Source organism: Penicillium lagena (genome assembly GCF_028827675.1).
Source record: "Penicillium lagena strain IBT 129212 chromosome Unknown utg000005l_segment0_segment0, whole genome shotgun sequence".
Classification (NCBI taxonomy): Eukaryota; Fungi; Ascomycota; class Eurotiomycetes; order Eurotiales; family Aspergillaceae; genus Penicillium; species Penicillium lagena.
Window position 1 is genome coordinate 2,913,090 of NW_026623226.1, and position 18,946 is coordinate 2,932,035.

An 18,946-nucleotide genomic window follows, 5' to 3' on the forward strand; every position below is an offset into this window, starting at 1 on the left:
GTTTGATTCGATTCTCTTCACCCATCTCTGCCCGATCTCAACGAGTCCCTCTGATTTTCCGCTACACTATTACAAACTTCTCCCGTGTTATAGTGTTGGCGTGCGGCACCGGGGGTACAGATAATCGGTGTAATCTATCATACTGGATCTGACCACCAAGTGGGGCCCCAAGCCATCCAGTGGCCAATAATTGCTGTCCACAGCTCGTGGCGGTGATAAGGCAGTACGTGACGTGACGTAGTTATCCCAATCAGAAAAAATAATGATGAAAAGTGCATCTTCCCTTTCTTCTGTTTCCTTTATATCCTCAGCTTCAATCCCAGTCGAGGAATTCCACCTCCCTGCATAGTGTTCCTGCGTCGAATGCAGAGCACGCCCCCTTCCGATCTGGTTTTCCCGTCTTCCGCCCAGCCAAGCCCAGTTCCGCTTTCGACGTGGGGCGACAAGAGTTCGGGCTGACGAATGGTCCCGCCGTTCTCAACTCTCCTCTCCGTCTTGGAACAATCCTGCCGTTCTCTCTTCCGCCAAGAGTCTTGGGAGGTCAGTTTCTTTCTGCCTAGCCCTGTTTCCTGCCTTCCTTTCTCACCACCGGTCGCCTGTACCCCCGACGCCGAACCCTTCCAAGGCATGAAGAGCCACGCGGGACAGCGACATTTGAGGAGGGAATATCTCTGGTAATTGTTTGTCGTGGACAACAGAAAGCACCATGGCGTGGGATCACCTGGACATCGACAAGCCGCATCTGGCGTACATGATCCTCGGCGGCTTCACGGGCCTGTTCATGCTGTGCTCGTTGTTTGTGAAGGAGAAACTTTACATCGGCGAAGCGACGGTAGCCACCATCTGCGGCATCATCTTTGGCCCCAGTGCGGCCAACCTCTTCAATCCAAGCGAGTGGGGGAATGTCGACAAGATCACGCTCGAATGCTCGCGCATTGTCCTGGTGGTGCAGTGTTTCGCCGTCGGCGTCGAGCTGCCCAAAGCCTACATGGAGCGACACTGGAAGTCCGTCGTGCTGCTGCTTGTCCCCGTCATGACCTGGGGATGGCTGATGACCAGTCTGTTTATCTGGTGGTTGGTTCCGCCGTTGAACTGGCTCGAGAGCTTGGTCTGCGCCGCCTGTGTCACCGCGACCGATCCCGTCTTGGCTTCGTCCGTCGTCGGTAAGGGCAAGTTCGCCAAGCGAGTCCCCAAGCACTTGCGTGACGTGCTGTCTGCGGAATCGGGATGTAACGACGGCATGGCCTTCCCGTTTATCTACCTCGCATTCTATATTCTACGTTACCGACCGGATGCCGGGAAAGTCTCGCTGAACTGGTTCTGTGTGACGATCTTGTACGAATGCATCTTCGGCGCGGTCTACGGATTCCTTATCGGCTACGGGGCACGTCATGCGATCAAATTGGCGGAACGCAGAGGTCTGATTGACCGTGAGAGTTTCCTGGTGTTCTACTTTGTTCTGGCAGTTTTCTGTGCCGGATCGGGTAGTTTGCTCGGGATGGACGATCTACTGATCGGATTCTCCTGCGGTGTCGGCTTCAGTAACGACGGCTGGTTCACGGAGAAAACCGAAGAGTCGCACGTGTCGAACGTCATTGATTTACTACTCAATCTGGCATATTTTGTCTACTTTGGGTCCATCATACCATGGAGCGACTACAACTCCCCCGAAATTGGGTTGGTGCCTTGGAGGCTTGTGGTGATTGCTATCTTGGTGATCTTCTTCCGCCGCATTCCGATCATGCTTCTATTAAAACCGATCATACCTGATGTCAAAACATGGCGTGAGGCACTTTTTGCAGGCCATTTCGGTCCCATTGGTGTCGGTGCCATTTTCGCCGCGATCCTCGCCCGAGCCGAATTGGAAAATGACAGTACCAACCCCCTGCCTCAAAGTGAACTGCCGAAAGCAGGGACCAAAAACTACTATATCATACAATTGATTTGGCCCATCACCACTTTCATGGTCATATCCTCCATCCTGGTGCACGGGTCATCCATCGCTGTGTTCACTCTGGGCAAACGCATCAACACCTTGACCATCACGCTCTCCTACACTCAAGCCAACGAGGAGGGTCCTTCTTGGATGAACCGGCTGCCCAGGGTACAGTCGCTGGCGAAGGGGTCCATGTCATTCCGAAAAGCCGACGAGTCGTCCGAGGAGAAGCTGCCAGAGTATGCTCCTGGGACATTGCCTCCCATCGGTATGCCTGGCAATTTCCTTCGACGCGTGCGTGACGATGATAGTGAGAGTCAAAGTACCCAATCGCCCAACCGGACATCTTTGAAAAGGAGACGCCGTAGTAAGCGTCATGCAGATGCCGGTGGCCCGATCAGTCAGTCGGCAATCGCACCAGTAACGCGCGTTGAGACCGAATCCGATGAAGAGAAGAATGAGCTGGAAGATCGCGACCAAGTTGAGCGCGGAACCTCTCCACCGACTGCTGAGCGAGACCGGTACGGTCGCGAGCCTGGGATCGAGGCTTACCAAGAGGGCCATCACATGATCATCGAGGATGAAGAAGGCAACGTGCTCAAGACCGAAGATACCAGTAACCTGGGTCCCAAGGAACAACAGCAACATATTGAGGCGCAGCGCACGCGGCTGATGAAGGACAATTCTGGGGAGTTTGCCCCCTCTCGAAGTCAACCTCACGAGAAGAACGAAGGAGAAGAAATCCAGCATGTTGTCAACGAGACGGCCGGTCAACCATATCAGAAACTCAAGAAGTGGACCAACTGGACCAACCTTGGAAAGGGCCGTGCCAAAGAGAAAGAGGAGGGGCCAGACCAGAAGAAGCCAGAGCCCGCACCGAAGCAAAAAGCTCGGTCTGCCCATGCATACCAGTTTGGTAACACTATCATCGTTGAGGATGAAGATGGTGAAGTTCTGAAGAAATACACTATCCCGGGCGGCGATCGCGATAAAACCAAGCCCAAACCAAAATCAAAACCCGAGCCCGAAGCTGGACCCTCTTCACAGGCCCAAATCCGGCGCGGTCTGACCCGTATGGGCACGTGGTTGGGCTGGGAGGAGGAAGGGGAAGCCTCGCAGGCCTGGCCGGGCCAGAAGAAGCCCACACCGAGGACCGACACGGAAGATTGGGCCATGGACGACGGACTACGGTTTACGGTAGCACAGAATCAGGATATTAGCGCCCATGGCGTTGGCATCGGCAATGCAGGTCGTCGCATGAACAAACAGGAATTCTTCGAGCAGCTGAGAGGTATGGATGCCAGGGCCCGTCGGGATCTGGTCCATCAAACAGACGTGCCGGCCTCCGTCAAACAAGTCGCTCAACACGACGCCAACAAGGAAGAGAATCAGGAGCGCCGTCTTTCCATGGCAGCGGCGGCTGCTAGTTCAGCCGCCTCTGGCGCCATTTCGGAGGCAGAGGACGAAAATCTCTCGACCGAGTCCGTCACAGATAGCGAAGCGAGCGACGAAGATGAAAACCGCGGCAATGCTCCCCGCCCCAGCGTGGCGGACTCGCTCGCCAGGTTCACCCGCGGCACCTCTGCCCAAGAAAGGCGCAGCAACCTCAGTCCCGCGCCGCCAGCCCGAGCGCGTATGCGTCGTGATTCAGAAGACGACGGTACTGAGCGCATCCCACCTTCTCGTCTTCGCCAAGCAGCCGGCCTCAGAGCTCCACCACGCCAGTCCGACGATGACACAGGCGAGACCCCCGCCGAGCGCCGTCGCCGTCTAGCCGCCCTGGGTGAAACAGGCAACGATTCCGGTTCTGATTCAGATGCCGCTATTGAAGACTCCGATAGCGAAGATAATGGCGAGCCTCGTCAGGTGCCCAACAACAAGGTGCAGTTCGCGGACGACATCCAGCCCAGAAGTCGTTTCAGCCCGGGCGCGGACCAATCCTCGGCGTCTGGGTCCGGGTCTGGCTCTCAGTCTACTAGCCGCCATCGCCCGCGTATTTCATGGGGTGGTGAGATGGGTCGTGATTCGTGATTCTTAGACTTTATATTGTGTATACAACACAGTCTGTCTATAGTTCCTCTTAATGAATGAATGCCTTGATACTTTCTTGTCTCGAATATGTAGAGGGTTCCTGCATGGCGCCTATCTTTGCATACGCCCCCATTCCCTTTCTTATATCTTGCTCTTGGCCCTCAGCCTGTGCATACCAGGTACTTTGTCCGAGTTGGTGTTGGCATGCGATTTCTGGCCCAGGCCAAATTGACTCCAGGGGACTTTTTTTCTCTCGTTCTTGTTCTATATTATATGTTCCAACCGCGGCTACTATGCATGTTAGAGCAAAGCGAAACCGTAATATTCATTACTACAGTACTAGTTATGCCATAGCAGTAGTATTTGAGCGGAATGTACTGAAACTCGACGAAGTGACTAATTGCTATGCAAAGAGTAGCCGCCCATTAAAGCAAAAGGTCCCATAGAGGTTGGTTCCTCGCTTTGATATTTTGGATCCGGTGACAGAGCCACTGAATGCCCATGAACTGCCCAGTGATATGCTAAAATACATGTATACAAGAAATCAGAGGACTCCATTATTGAGATTGGCTACAGACGAGGCATCCAAAATATATCGAGGTATCAAAGGCAACGAAAACATCCACGTCTTCCAAGGTTCCCAGAAACAAAAAAGAATACAGAAAGAACGTCACCCTCTGGCCATCACCGCTCCATTGTACTCTGAGCCCGCATAACCCCCCTCCCAAAAAACTCACTCACAACACCAAACCCATCCCGCGAGCGCGACAGCTCCCCGCGGAACAGATCATGCTGATCCGCAGTCTCGACCTGCCGCTGGCGGATGGCGCGGAGTGTGTCGTTGGTCGGAGCGCAGACGGGGCATTGCGCGTCGTCGTCGATCTTGTTGAGACACCGCTCGTGGAAGGAGTGTTTGCAGAGGAAATGCACGGCTGGTAAGTCCAGGGATCCGCCGCAGGCTTGGCAGCGGCGTGATTGGAAGACGACGGGTTGACTGGCGAGGGATTCGAGTTCTTTTTGCTTTGTGGAGGTTTCGGATTTGTAGCTTGCGATTAGGCGGCGGTTCTTTTGGTGCACTGGGTTAGTTTTGAAGGGACAGTTAGGGGCAAGGAGATCGGAGACTTACATTGTTGATGTCCTTCCGTTCACGTTCGATGTTCTCGCTCAGGTACTTCTTAACGCGGCCCATCGATACCACGGCGTTGTTACTCAGCGCCTGGATCACTTGGAGTGGAGAGAGAAGACCATCTTCGTCAATGCGTCGGAGAACCGCGTCCAGTTCATCGCCTGCTTCCTCCAGGATCTGGGGGCTTGAAGCAAAGTACGTCAATGCGTCAATGTAGAGCTGGGGCTCATCAGGCCCGTACCGTCGCAGTGCTTTGATGGCACCTTGGGTATCCTTGGCAGCAGTGAAAGAGCGGAAGATGTCTAGACGTAGACCTTCCTGCTCGCGGACGAGCGTGGAGCCTTCTCGGAAGTTGGACAAGTCGGAGAGGAGTAGGACGCTGGATGTTGAGATGGGGATCTGGTCATGTCAGTGGGGGATCATCGATTTTAAGCTTGCAAACTCACATCTTTGCCCTCAATCAGCTTTTTGGCCTTCTTTTCCCATTCTTCCTTCTCGGTAGCGTCCTTCTTGTTGTTGGCCGTGTCCAGGTACATTTCAAACAGTGTGGTGAAGAGATCCACTTTAGATTCTTCCTTCAAGTCAGGCTGCTGCACAAGGGTTTCCAGGAAGTCGATAAATTCCTGCGGATGATCTACAAACGCAGAAAAGGCCGTCCGCGGCTTCGGGACTTCGTAGTCCGGTGCTGGTGTTGCAATTTGAACTTCCGTGGCTGCCGTTTCGGATACCTGGGCCTGAGACTGCGTGCCAGCTCCGACGGTCATATATCGGAGCGGGAGGAAAGCTGCAAGGCTTTGGACTGTACTTGTTGGCTGGGCCTGGGGCTCAAGAGGCAATTCCACTTCTGTACGTGGCTGATATTGACCCGTGTAATAAGTTTTGAAAAGCTCTGTGGTTCTCTCGGGGCAATGGGCTATTAACACTCGGGCATATTTCATCAGATTGTGATAGGCCTGGAAACAGTTAGTCAGTTGTCAATGTCAGTTTCAATGTCTCAACATACCACTTCGGGGTCTAGTCGGCAGATATACTCAACCGCTTCGGCATATTTCTTTGAGTCCTCAATCAAGATGTCAACAACCATGTCGTTTTCGCCATGCTTCGTAGCCAGGTAGGCTGCTTGCTCATAGTATCCGCCCTGGCGACACATGGCGATAGCAGTTTCCAGGTCAAATTTCAACTCGCCAGGAGCCTTGATGAAAGAGTCCAACTTGCTCGTGTCCTTCAACTTGGCGTAACAATTCAACAGAAGCGTGGTGTGGTCGACAGTGGCGCGGCCATGGTCATGTAATTCTTCCAGATACTCGATTAGATTGTGGATGCGCTGAGTATCCAGATACTAGTATCAAAGGTCAGCGGTGCAGCGTCATGGACAGGAAAATATTCTCACCTTGCGGATAACCTGAGATGGTTCAGTGTTTCCAATAGCCCGAAGATACTGCTGCATGGCAGTGTCGTAGTCACCCCTTTGATACAGAAAGTCGCCGTATTTTCGATAGATTGCGTTCTGCTGCAGGGCATCAATGCCGATCTTTTGGGCAAGATTAATGGCCAGGATGTAGAGGTTGCGCTCGTAGAGGATTTCCAGCTTCTGCTGAAGCGACTTTTCTCGGTACCGGAAGATCTTTCCATCAGTTGTGAGCAAGAAGAGATCGCCCCATTCAATAAAGATGTGTTTCATCGGCGAGGCCAACGACTCGCTGTGCGCAATGAACTTGAGATCGGTATCAAGCAAGGTGAACGTCGTCGACCCGAAGATCTCATCCGCCGGATTAACGCCATATTTTCGCAGCGGGTCCGTCTTTGAAGATCCAGCCTTGGGTGGACAGACCAGAGCCACATAGTCTTGGAAGGCATTAATGGATGTTTTTGGGCTTTCAAAGGCATAGCTCGGTCCGCGGCCCCTTGTGCCGTAGGTATATATGGCGTCCTCTCTCGCAATCAAAATATCACCACCTTCCTTGTCCAGCGTCATGCAGCGCACCGCACAGCCCGAATCCTCTAGGACGCGCGCCGGTTGGCCCTGGCCTCTCCCCGCGATGACCTGAGTTAAGATCCGACTCGTCGTCGAGATGTACAGCGTGGTGATAGCACCATTTTGAATCTCGAGTCCCGTGATTGGTTCCTCCGACTCAAACACAATTCGCTGCCGGGCGCCACGGTCGTGAATGAAGTCGCCCCGGATAATCGACACCGATCCATTCGCAAACCCAATTGCCACCTGTGAAAGATCCTCGACAGCCGCAAAGGCAGAAATCTGTGGTTAAAGTCAACGTGCGGTCCCTAAAAATGTGTCCCAACTCGAGAAGCGCACCGGAAACTGCCTCCTAGCATTCTGCACGGACACCGTGGACAAGCATCGCGGTCCACCACCCTTCTTCTCCGTGTCCAGCGCCCAGACTTTCAAAATTGGTTCATTCGACAGATCCTCTGCGATGGTGACTAGCAACGACGTCCCGCCGATCTGCTTCATGTGCGTAATGGAGCCGGCATCGTAGGCCTTGAACGATCGGAGAACCCGGAAGGCCGACGAGACGATGTGAACGAAGCCATCGGTAGTGCCGAGGAACAGATTCGCAGACCCGGTGCACAGACTGGCAAGATCGCTCTGTTGGGGTCAACGTCATGGGCATTCCGCAGCAGCAGGGGAGGTGGGAGGGAGCCTTACACTGAAGACGGAGGTGCTTTCCTCCGGTAGCTTGACCGGGGAGACGTCGAAGAAGTTGAATGCTTTCCACTGAGAAGTGTTAGTTAGTGCCTACATTTCAAGAAGTAAGTCTCAAACGCACTGATGTCAAGGCCATTTGGGCGCGCCATGGAGGGATGAAGAAGGGAAGAGTAGAAGCTGGCCGCAGCTCTCCCCGCGACGCTTACTAACTCAGGAACTACCGAACTAATGAACTACAACTACGGATCTTGTTTATCAACGGAAGGAAAAAAAAATTTCATGAACCGTCATCATTCATATAGAAATTCGTTGGTCGTACATTATTCTCTAATGCGCCAGATCCAGATCTAGCGCAGACGGATGTGCATCGCCCGAGGACGGCGCTTTCCCAGCTTGGCTCGGCTGTTGTCTCGACGAGTCTCTCATGAAATCAAAGCTCTGCTGGAGCCAGCTCCCAGCCTCAGCTATTGCCTGGCCCAAGTTGAAGCTCTCAGGATGTGCTCCCTGTCCATCCTGCGCAGTGGCAGGCGTGGACCCGCTCAAAGTAAACGGTAATGAGGTTGCTTGCGTGCCTGATCGAAGCGCCAATGGACGGTTCGGCTGTTGGCCTGTCAACCGCGGGCTACCTCCTCCTGTACTGGATTGCGCAGTCTGGTAGTCACTCTCGAGGTCATTGGGAGGCGGAGCTGCAGGAGCTGGGGCCCTGGTTGGGTTTGTTGGTGACCCTGCTCGGTACGTCCTGAGCTTCTTGACGGTGCTGAAGGTATAAGGAGTGGCTGCGTCGATCATGCATTGTGTGCTCATGTCGAGAACCTTCTCCTTGTCAATAGCGTTGGACGTCCGAGTCAACCCGGCTTGGTGTGAAGCTTCGATCCCGGCAAAGAGGGCGGTATGGGAGAGATGAGGTGAGTTGCTGTGTGACCGCGAGGCAGGGCGTTTCCGACCTGGTGTTATTTGGTCGTCGGGACCCGGGCTCTCCAGGTCGTCTTGGAACGACTTCTGCGCATGCAGTAGAGCGGCTTGCGTCGAAAGTTGGGTGAGACTGCTACTCGAGTCATGTTCGGCATCAGCCTTGCGAACCATCGTCGAATGCAACGAAGTAATGCGGTCTGATACACCCGGAGGTGCTGGTACTTCCTGCGCGGAAGGCAGGTTTTCACAAGAATTCTCCTCAGTTGAGACTGGTGGCTGTACGGCATTCCCCTTTGAGACACCCGTGTCATCAGCAAACCGAAGACTTTTGGGTCCCTCATCCATGCTAGGCACTGCAGGGGACATGTTACGCTCTTCTATGTGATAGGGAGCAGCAGTCGTATGTCGGTCTTCGGGAATAGAGTCGGCGTGAAGAAGTTCATCTGCAGTACCAACCCTGCTAGGGGACTTTGGCTGGGCTGATTGACTGCATTCGCGGCGCCATCGACGATACTCAAATCGAGGTAATTGAGACGATGAAGAGATAACCCGGAGAGACGGATCTTGGGGTACATCCTTAGCAGACGCGGAAGGTTGCTGGGGAATATTTGCAGCGAGTCGAGTAGACTGTACTGATGTGATCGGAAGATGGTTTTGCGGGTGCATGGTGATGGGTACCGCCTTAGGGGTTCGCAAGCGAGATGGAGACATTTCTGGCCGACGACGCTTGACCTCTGCCTTCCGCGAAGCAACCTTGGTTGTTGGAGAGCTAGGCGGGTCAAGCTTCACAAAGTTCGTTCGCTGACGGTCCTTCTTTAACCAGTCCGGCGCCGTGGGGACAGCAAAGGATGGTTCATCGCCGTCGTCCGCCGACACTTGTCTCGATTTTCTGGGTGAGAGCTGGACCTGTCTCTCTCCTTTGCGTAGTGCAGTGGTAGGTGTCTTTCGATCGGGTTTCAAATGCGATGAAGAGCGTCTCCTTTTTGCCGAGGGACTCGGTGGTACGACAGCAGACTGTCGAGAGAGTCGTGCCTCAACCGACCAGTCCTCGCGGTGCCTGGGGGGCCGCAAGTCTGTTTCTTGTACCACATGGTCTGCATTCTGCCCCTTTGTGGAACGTGTGCTTGTCCCGACCTTCCTGTTCTTCCTCCATGGGTTCACCCAATCCTTGTCAAAGGGTCCGCGAAGAGATGCGGAGAGGATGAAGAGCGGTTTGCCCTGCAGGTAGGACTCAGCCAGCCTCTCGATCCTCTGTCGCTTTGCAGCCCGGGCATCATCGTCCAGCTCATCGTCGGAGCCCAGCACGCCGTCGAGGTCTATGTCATCGATGTCAGAGGCAGGTGGGGGGCAAGTCTCGAGGCTGATCGGAGAGACCGGCCGCGGGTATGGCATCGGGGTGGGATGGTGGGCGGGCTGGGGAGCTGCGGCAGTTGAGCACTGCAGCGAAGCAGCCAAGTGAGATAGCAGCGGTGATGACCGAACGTCATCGCTGGCTGATGAAGAGGGAATCAGATGTGCTGCCTGGACACGAAAAAGCACTTAACGCGCGCGGTTGGATGCCCGGGCAACGGTGCTGACATAACATCCCCTGGATGCGAGGGAACCACTTGTAGGCGGGAAGAGAGACGAACGGACGCATAGTCTTCTTGGTATCAGAAGTTTGGTGGCAGTCATGGCGCTCACAGTGGCGGTAGCAAGTAACTGATATGATATTTGTTGAGTTAGATGGACTGTCTGATTTCTTTGCTTATTATCTCCACCGTGGCCTATTGAGACCGCTTCCCAGGTCGCTTTTGAAGTGCATGTAATAGCTCCTGTCCCGAAGCTGGGCTCAGGACAGACTCCACCTGCATCAGGCAGGCCGTCACTGAACACATCCAGGCAGAATGACACCCTGGCACGGCTCGAGTGGGCGTGCGGTGATAGCTGAGCGGAATCCGATATCTGTAAACAAACTACAAGACACACCCGCCTCCCATGACACGCCCCGACTTCGAAGAGATGCTCTTGCCTTCGCAATGCTCTCCCTTGAGTATTGAGGACAACAGCCTCCCCAGCTCCCTTTTCTTTGTTTTCTTCTCTCTTCCCAGCTCCATCCAAAAATCAAATTAAGTGTACACGCCCATCTCCATCATGCAGATCGCGATTATTTCGCTAATTGTTTCGTTCTTCTTTCTCGGAGTGTTAGTGGCCTCCAGGCTGCTCCTCATCAAGCTGGAATGAGCTAAAGAGTGGAGTCGAGTCTCCAGTACAAATCGTCAGGATGATCTAGGATGCTCTAAAGAGGCAAGGGAAGAGTTCGAAACCAAAAGAGGTATAGAAACCAAGGAGCGCGTGATTATGACGTTATATTGACAACCTCCATTTCGGAGATGTGAGCACTTCTTTCAGATATTTTCACGTTGACAAAGTTTGTTTTCTTGTGGCAAGCCCAAGGCTCACAAGAGCATCATGCCGGACGGGGATTATTATCATGGGGTTGAACAGCCCGACCAGTTTGAGGCGCGAAACAAACGTAAACACGGCCCCACATCCAACCCTTAATAGTTAACCTCCGCAACTCTCTCTCATCCATGTTTGTTGTTTGTTTCATGTCGGTCTCCATCCCGGTTCCCTTTGTTTTGCCCTCGAGTGCGCGTCCCTCTACACGGTCGCGCGCCTAGGTGTGCGACGACAACAATGGCCCAACCTTGGCTCGACAGTCTGTCCGACGACTGGCCCTCGTCCCCGAACTCACCCACAAGTCCTGTACCAGCCAGTCTGCCAGGCACCCCGAGTCGCATTCCAGTGCCTGCACGCCGGCCCGCCGAACAACAATCACCGGCCGACAGCAAAAAGAAGGTTTCGCGACCATGCCATTTCGTCAAAAGGGAGCCCCCGACCCCGAAGTCACCGCGATCTCCCAAAACCCCGAAGCTGCGTTCGCCGGCCCCGACCAAGTCCACCCCCAAGAGCCCCAAACCCACCTCGAAGCCCACCCCGAAGCCCACCCCCGGGGCGGCGGCGACGCGTAGGCAACAGGCGATGGACAACCGATCCCCGCTACGATCGGTGTCGAATGTCTCGAGTCAGTCGGGGACCGTCCAGATCAAGGCCCAAACAAACGCACAGGAAGGTGGAACACCAGAATGGCGCCGGCGACTTCGCGGGGAAATCTCCGGTGCTGATCAACGCGATCTCTTTGCTCCCATGGGCCTGGAGAGCGTGTTCATACCGCCGACACCGGGTTCCGCCAGCGCGCAACAAGACTCAATACCGTTATCGAAACAGGACAACCAGCTGTGGGATTTTACCGACGCGACTTCTCGCCGGGACAGCGTCGTGGAGGAAGGCGAAGAGGAGCAACGCGTGGACAACGAGACGGAATCGCCTCTAGGCACCGTGAACCAGACACTTTGGCCAGAGAAACGCAAGGATCGTGATCCGTCGGGACTATCAGTGGGTGATACGCAGCTCCGGACGGCCAGTGGATTGGAGGACCTCCGTAATGAGGGAATTACTCCCATAACCTTCAGCCGAACGAACACGGTGGGAGGCCAGGCTACGGCAGAGGTGATCAAATCGGCTCTCAAACAGGTCACCAACAAACTCGAGAGCTTATCTATGGAGACTGGCAGCCGCCCTGACTCCCCCGTCAGTGACAGTGGCCTCTTCTATAACCACAGTGAACCACGCCCGGAAAGCTCTCCTCGCGAAGACAGCCTACTGGATGCGACAAGCCATTCTCTCCCACAGGACTTGTCCATGGGTACGGTGGATTTCAGCCGGCGAGGCATCGTGAATCGCGGCTCTTTCCGCCATCGATTCTCTCCTTCGCCCTTTCCTTCCAATCGCCTGTCACCTTCGCTCGCCAACTCCAAGATCCGCAGTTCGCCTCTCTTTACCCGCTCCCAGAACGATCCTCCAACTCTGCCACGACCATCCTCTTCTCACGTACGACCTGCATCACGCGGCACACCACCCACAAGGGACGAAGCTATGCCATCGTCAGGAAGTCCATTGAAGTTGTTTGGAGAGCATGATACATTCACCAACAATAGGTTGCTTCGCCGCATGAGTCAGTTTGAAGAGACCTTTGACGACCTGTCCGATGGTGAGGAGCCACCCTCGCCTTCAGAAGAAGCTCGGCGTAAGGGAGAGAGTCGGAGCTTCTTGAGTGCGCGACATGAGCCATTGAGCGAAATCACCCCGGGGCGAAACGAGCGCCTGGCTTCTCGGAGTGCTCTCAAGGCCCACATCAGCCGTTTTGGGCGCGGGGAGCTGGACAGTTTCGATTTCTCGGACAACAGCCCCTACGAGACAAAATTGGTGTATGATGAAAATGAAGGGTTTGGATCTCGCCCAACCTCACGCAGACAAGCGTCTGGACAGCGGAAGTACCTTCGCCGGGGCTCGCAATCAGAATACCACCGCCTTACCAGATCCAGTAGCTCCAGCTTCACACAAAAACCAACTGCATGGGCCCGACAGAACTTTTTAAACGAGCTACAGCATGCCTCCCGGGCGACGGGCTCGAATCAGAAGGAAAATGTGGCCTTTCCAGAAACCAAGAGAGTCCCCAAGGCTCCCGGAATGGACCCAACTCCAAAACGGCGCCGGACGATATTACGCGATAGTGCAGAGCCCGATCATGCTCACTCAATGGGCGAACATGGCGTGAAGTATGGCGACAGCATGTCCCTCCTACAACGAAGTCTTTTGCAGCATGGCGTGCAATTCGAGAATGGGAACTATCTGGCGCCTCCCGCTCCGGGCCAGTCCACAACACGGCCCAGAACTCCAACCCCCAGCCAGATACGGGCTGGCCAGGAAAGCAGCATATCCGCGACTCGCAATTTTTCGGAACCCCCCTTTGATGAGCTCGACTACTCGGATTCGTTTTCTATGGAGGGAGAAGTCCCACTGGTCAAAGTCACCGGGGCAAGCGATACTTCGCGGAAGGGATCCATCACGACCCAGGATTATCTTAATGAAGCGACTAAGATTATGGATTTGATTCGAGCCAAAGGCCGGCACGCATCTGAATTAACTAGTGTTCAGGAGTCTGACCCGGAGAGTGAGGATGGCGAGCTCAGTTACGATGACGAATCAACCAGAGAAGCGTTTTCTCGGCCTCCTAGCCGTGATGGATCGGATCTACGCAAGATTCGAGAGCCAAAGCAGCTGAACCCTCAAATTTTGAGCCATCTGAAGAAGTATCAAGAGAAAGAGGATCTGGGATATGGTGAATCAGTTGCATCTATCCATATCCACCATGGTCAAGAAAAGCACCAAGGAACAAACACCAACTCTCAGAATTCCTCAATCCGCCGACATTCCCAGGAACAGCGAAAGCGCAAGCCTAGTGGTCCCATCGAGGACGCCGCCGAGAGCATCGCCCACGACCTGATGACCATCAACACACAAATGTCAGGGTTCAGTGTTCGCTCCGTCCCCACTGGTTCGTCACAAAATTCTCAAGCGAAAGGCATGTTGCCATCTGATTTAATTTCTCATTTGATCCCGGAGCAAGTCAATGGGTTCACCTATGACCGGCTGAAGAATCTATGGGTCAAAGAAGATGCCACCGAGCAACCTCTACCACAATCCTCTCGGGGAGACGACAGTGATGACGACCCTTTCAGAAATATTCCGGATTTGAGTGTGGATGAGTTGCAGGAGATGTTGAGAGTTCATGGCCCCGAATCACCTGTGAAAAGCAAGAACCAGTCTCCCCTGGCAAATGCACGCAGTCCAATGGCTGATAAGGTGGCCACTAACGATTTTGAGCTTCGGCCGCAGACGATAGATGGAGAGCTGTCGACCAACGCAAGCACGGTCCAGTCCAGATTCTCTCGACCGACCGTCTCCAGCTTCCCAAACGCCGGGACTAGGGCTACATCGTGGGGCACGGATGATGTCCCAAAGAGAGACCCTTCTGTCGGCAATATGCAGCCATCAGGAAAGCAGACTCGCACGGCAACTATCGGCTTCTCATCTCCTCTTGTTTCACATGTCACGTACGGGGATGGTTTCCATGCTTCGGAGTCGAGCTCTAGCCCAGCGAATCCTACTGGTACGGAGAATACAAGCCAAGCAGATCAACAAAGCTCTGTTGACCAGCCATTCGTTCGACATCCCATCTCCCGAATCGAAGAAGGCAACGAGGACGCAGGCGCTGAATTCAGTCTCATTTGCCGGAACGACTCTCTGGCTGTTCAACAAACACCTGCCAGAGATGCAGTGGAGACTTCCTTGGTTCCCCTGCAAAGCCCGGGTCCGGACACAAGCTACAGTTTCCAGCTCACACCACTGGCGGATTTTTCCGTTAACCAAGCCGATAATCCTCTGAACCTCGAAATGAGCTATGTGGCCCAGCGCACAAACCCGTCATCGTTGCGCCAGATGCACGGCACCTTTGCCCTAGCAACTGAAGACTTGATCAAACACATCACCGATGTGGAGCCGTATGAACCATATTGGGAGCATGTGCGGCGCCTAATTCTCCGAGAAAAAGGACTGATCACGCTGCACAAGCTCAGCGAGTTCTGTCCGCGCCTCGAAGAGCTGGATGTTTCCGAGAACGATATTGGCCAACTGACCGGCGTCCCTGCCAACCTCCGTACGCTCAAAATTGCGCGTAACTGCCTCTCGAATCTCACTCCCTGGGGTCATTTGATGAATCTGCAATACGTGGACGTCTCTGGAAATGACATTGAGACCTTGGACGGCTTCTCCAGCCTGGTCCACCTCCGGGAATTGAAGGCGGATGACAACCAGATTCGCAACATCGACGGAATACTCGACTTGAATGGGCTTTTGAGCCTGAAGCTGAGCAACAACTCCGTGACCGAAGTGGATTTCGAAGGATCTGAATTGTGAGTTACTTTTCTGGGCTTGGCAGTTACGAAGGACATGCTAATCTATTGTTGCGCAGGACTCGTCTTCGGGATCTTGATCTCAGTCACAACTGTTTGACCTCCGTTCACCATATCGAGTGGCTCCCATCCCTTGTCACTCTCGATCTCAGTTCCAATCAGATTCGTCGCCTTGATGCGCCGCCTTCCCTCATCAGCTTGCGCGCGTTGAAACTTTCTGGCAATCGTCTCGAGACTCTGGACTTGGCGGCCTTCCCGTCCGTGAACCTTGTCTACCTGGACCAGAATTGCCTTTCAACAATTGCTGGGCTGGAAAAGTGCCACAACATCGAAGTACTATCTGTTCGCGAACAGACATCAGCTACAGACAGCGTCCCAAGCTTCGAGTTTGATATTGATCTTGGGGTTGTCAAGGACATCCGCAAAGTCTTCTTGTCGTCCAACAAGCTTTCCTCCCACAGCCTCTCGCCATCATCTCCCCTCCTACGGCTGCAGCTGCTTGACATCGCCGCGTGCGCGCTGCAGAACCTCCCCGATGACTTTGCATCAAGCTTCCCTAACGTCAAAGTCCTCAACCTGAACTTCAACTCGGTGACCGAGATCGAGTCACTTGTGGGTATGAACTGTCTCTCCAGGTTACTTGTGTCCGGTAATCGCCTGTCAAGAATGCGAAGAGTGTGTCAAGTATTGAGTCGACTGGGACGAACCGTCAGGGGCAGCGCATGCTCTCTACGAAAACTTGACCTCCGCGGCAATCCCCTTACAGTCGGCTTCTACCCACCCGCGGTCACTGGAAGTGGAAGTGGTCCCAACACCGACCGCAAGAGGCTACAAGCAGACGCGAAGGCAGTTATTCGCCGGTCACAAAACCGCCAAGATCTCTCAGATGCCCTGGCTGATCTCGGGCACGATGACGACCAAATGTCCCATCCAGGCTCTTGGGACCTCGGCACAAAGCCCGATCGGCCCGTCGAGATCGACGACCCCTACACCGTTCCCCCGGCCGACCCACAATCCGACCAAAAGTACCTCTCCCATCTCGACCGACCCACCCGCCTCCGCCGCAGAGTCCTCGAGCTCCTTCTCTACGCCGGAACAAACGGGTCCCTGCATCGACTCGACGGCCTAGATCTGCGACCTTCCCTCGGCGAGGAGTGTCTGGATATGAGTCAAGCGTGGGCGAGGCTTGAGCAGTTGGGCGTTCTGCGGAGGAAGGCCATTACAAACTAAGCATTGTTCCGCTGCGGCACCATGAAGTTTTGCGCCCACCATGTCCAGGATGGACGCCACTCCTGTCTTTCTCTCTGTTTGGCGTTGGGGATTTTGGGAAGCGAGCCATCATTGCATTATTGGAGTTTGCCTATCATTGAAAGTGTGCCCGTGGCATCTAGAATTCCATCCCTTTTACCTCATACCCTCTTGTTTCTAAGCCTCTAGGGCTAAGGATTAGAAGTGTATTTCGTAGAATGAGTCAATAATCTCCCGGTTCCTCCGCGCGGATGTGGAGCCGCGCTCCCCCTGCATGGAAAGCACGAGAGGATGTGGTGAAATACGGTCTCGTCTCAGTGGACCACGTGGCTATCCCTGGTCGATCGGTCAGTCCCTAAATTATTACGTCTCCGGGGTTAATACATAATACGTAATAATCGGCTTTTCATCCTTATAATACTGTGAAGAAGTGGATCATATAATTTTAGGCGGAGGAGAGTGAAGCCCTAACCGAAGGCTTGTAGCACATGATGCACAACGGCTTTTCACGCGAACTAATATTCTCACTCCGAATTCCAGCCCTCAAGTCTCTTGTCCCATCTGAGCCTCTCGTTCCTCCAACGAAGTAGTGATTAAAAGGTTATATCTTAAAATGAAGTCCACTGGCTACCGCACAATGGCGTCACGAAACAGGATATATTGCTTGACGTTGGTATCACTGACCTCCTTATGCATTTCTCACGATGACTAGGAAATGAACATGTAGTTACAGACGAAGGAAACAGGATTCAGACGGGCTCAGGCCCCCGGTTACCGGATACCGCAAATTACTCCAAGACCAGACAGTTCGCTGTACAGTGAAGACCTGGCAGCGGGGGCGGATCAGCTCCGGCTAGGTGGGGCCGGGAGGTTTGGTCCAGGCGCCGCGGATCTGTTTTGGTGGCCATCCAGGGCTACGGTACGCTAGTACGCTACGGGCAGTCCTCCGAAGGGGCCTTGGGACATATGGGACATATGTGCCGGGAGATCGTTCATCAAGTGCACCGGACTGTGCCGAGAAGGAAGATCATGCAGATTAGTCCCACTCTAAGATGACCAATTTCCCTGGATTGTTGACCATGTATGGACACATCTCTGGAACACAGGCCTCCTCCTCGCCGATTTCGAGTCGGCTGTACTGCTCCTGCTTGGGCGTTTTTGCCAAATGGTTTGACGGCGAAACGCTATCTCGGTGACTGAAGCTCGCAGTGGAGAGCGGCACAAACAGGTGCTTGAGAAACGGAGCATCGAGCACACTTGGAAGACAGATATGGTTGCAAAAATTGACAAAGCTTTATTACGGTACACCAGATTACGGCCACCTGGGCTCTTACCAAATCGAGAGTCAATTCTTCCCAATCTTCCCAGTCTTTCCAATTCTTCCCATTCGTCCCATTCTTCCCAGCCCGCACGGATGGTTACCAAATCAACCGAAAGATCTTTTTCAGCAGCCTCCACAATTTGAGAGGGGTCGCTTGATCTATCTAGGAGTGGTTGAGCATAAACGTCTCTACGTCAGTACCAGCTCGTGCTTAGTATCCAATCCCCTAAAAGTGAGTAGGTAGGGGTTAATTCTACGCGTATATAAACAGCTAAATCCAAAGTTTCTCGTTCAAAGCTTCTCATACCCATAAACACCACCTAAAGTGCCAAACGTCTTGCGAAGATGCCCCTCGTGTCAACAGCAATTGCTATCCTCTCCCAGCCATTACTGTGGCTTTTGGAGCTTCTGGGAATTTTGACTGACGATTTTCCCCCGGAGACAGAGGAAACTGATGATGAAATGGTGGGTTTGTCAGTTCGAAGGCTATCTTGATCATCTATGCAAGTCTTTGGTACTGACTGGACAATAAAAGGGACACATCCGCATACCCCATCGACGTGACACTTCCCCCCTCCCAGCTGGACTGAATAGGCGCAAGGGTTATTATTATCATGAGTGAGGCTACTACATGAAGTGAATATACAACGTAAAGCTGACGGTATTTAGTGAATAAATGAAGTTATGACCAACAGAAAGCTGCTTCAGAAAAGTGTTTGGAATTTTTTCATCCTCAGTTATATAGCAACTCTGTATTTTTACTCTCTATATACCTTTAGTTTTTCCCTCCATACACTTCCCCGCCGTGCCCATAATCTCCTACAAAAAATTACCAAGAACAAATTAA

General features: G+C 53.5%; 4 protein-coding genes across 4 annotated transcripts; 2 read left to right on the top strand and 2 right to left on the bottom strand.

The window, feature by feature from the left end:
• Positions 1-706: 706 nt before the first annotated feature.
• On the top strand, positions 707-3,967 carry N7510_007915 (Na+/H+ antiporter Nha1; the record flags this gene model as incomplete). Its single annotated transcript, XM_056979840.1, has 1 exon — positions 707-3,967. One exon carries the CDS (start codon positions 707-709, stop codon positions 3,965-3,967), a length of 3,261 nt encoding a protein of 1,086 aa, XP_056832883.1.
• A 684-nt stretch (positions 3,968-4,651) lies between these two features.
• N7510_007916 (tethering complex subunit PEP5) lies at positions 4,652-7,897 on the bottom strand (the record flags this gene model as incomplete). The annotated part of the gene is made up of 8 exons (XM_056979841.1): positions 4,652-5,032; positions 5,094-5,492; positions 5,540-6,046; positions 6,097-6,432; positions 6,484-7,350; positions 7,408-7,701; positions 7,762-7,830; positions 7,883-7,897. The coding sequence occupies 8 exons, from the start codon at positions 7,895-7,897 to the stop codon at positions 4,652-4,654; spliced, it is 2,868 nt and encodes a 955-aa protein (XP_056832884.1).
• Positions 7,898-8,088: 191 nt separating this feature from the next.
• N7510_007917 (uncharacterized protein) lies at positions 8,089-10,065 on the bottom strand (the record flags this gene model as incomplete). The annotated part of the gene is made up of 1 exon (XM_056979842.1): positions 8,089-10,065. The coding sequence occupies one exon, from the start codon at positions 10,063-10,065 to the stop codon at positions 8,089-8,091; it is 1,977 nt and encodes a 658-aa protein (XP_056832885.1).
• Positions 10,066-11,352: 1,287 nt separating this feature from the next.
• On the top strand, positions 11,353-16,760 carry N7510_007918 (uncharacterized protein; the record flags this gene model as incomplete). The annotated part of the gene is made up of 2 exons (XM_056979843.1): positions 11,353-15,530; positions 15,590-16,760. The coding sequence occupies 2 exons, from the start codon at positions 11,353-11,355 to the stop codon at positions 16,758-16,760; spliced, it is 5,349 nt and encodes a 1,782-aa protein (XP_056832886.1).
• Positions 16,761-18,946: the final 2,186 nt, after the last annotated feature.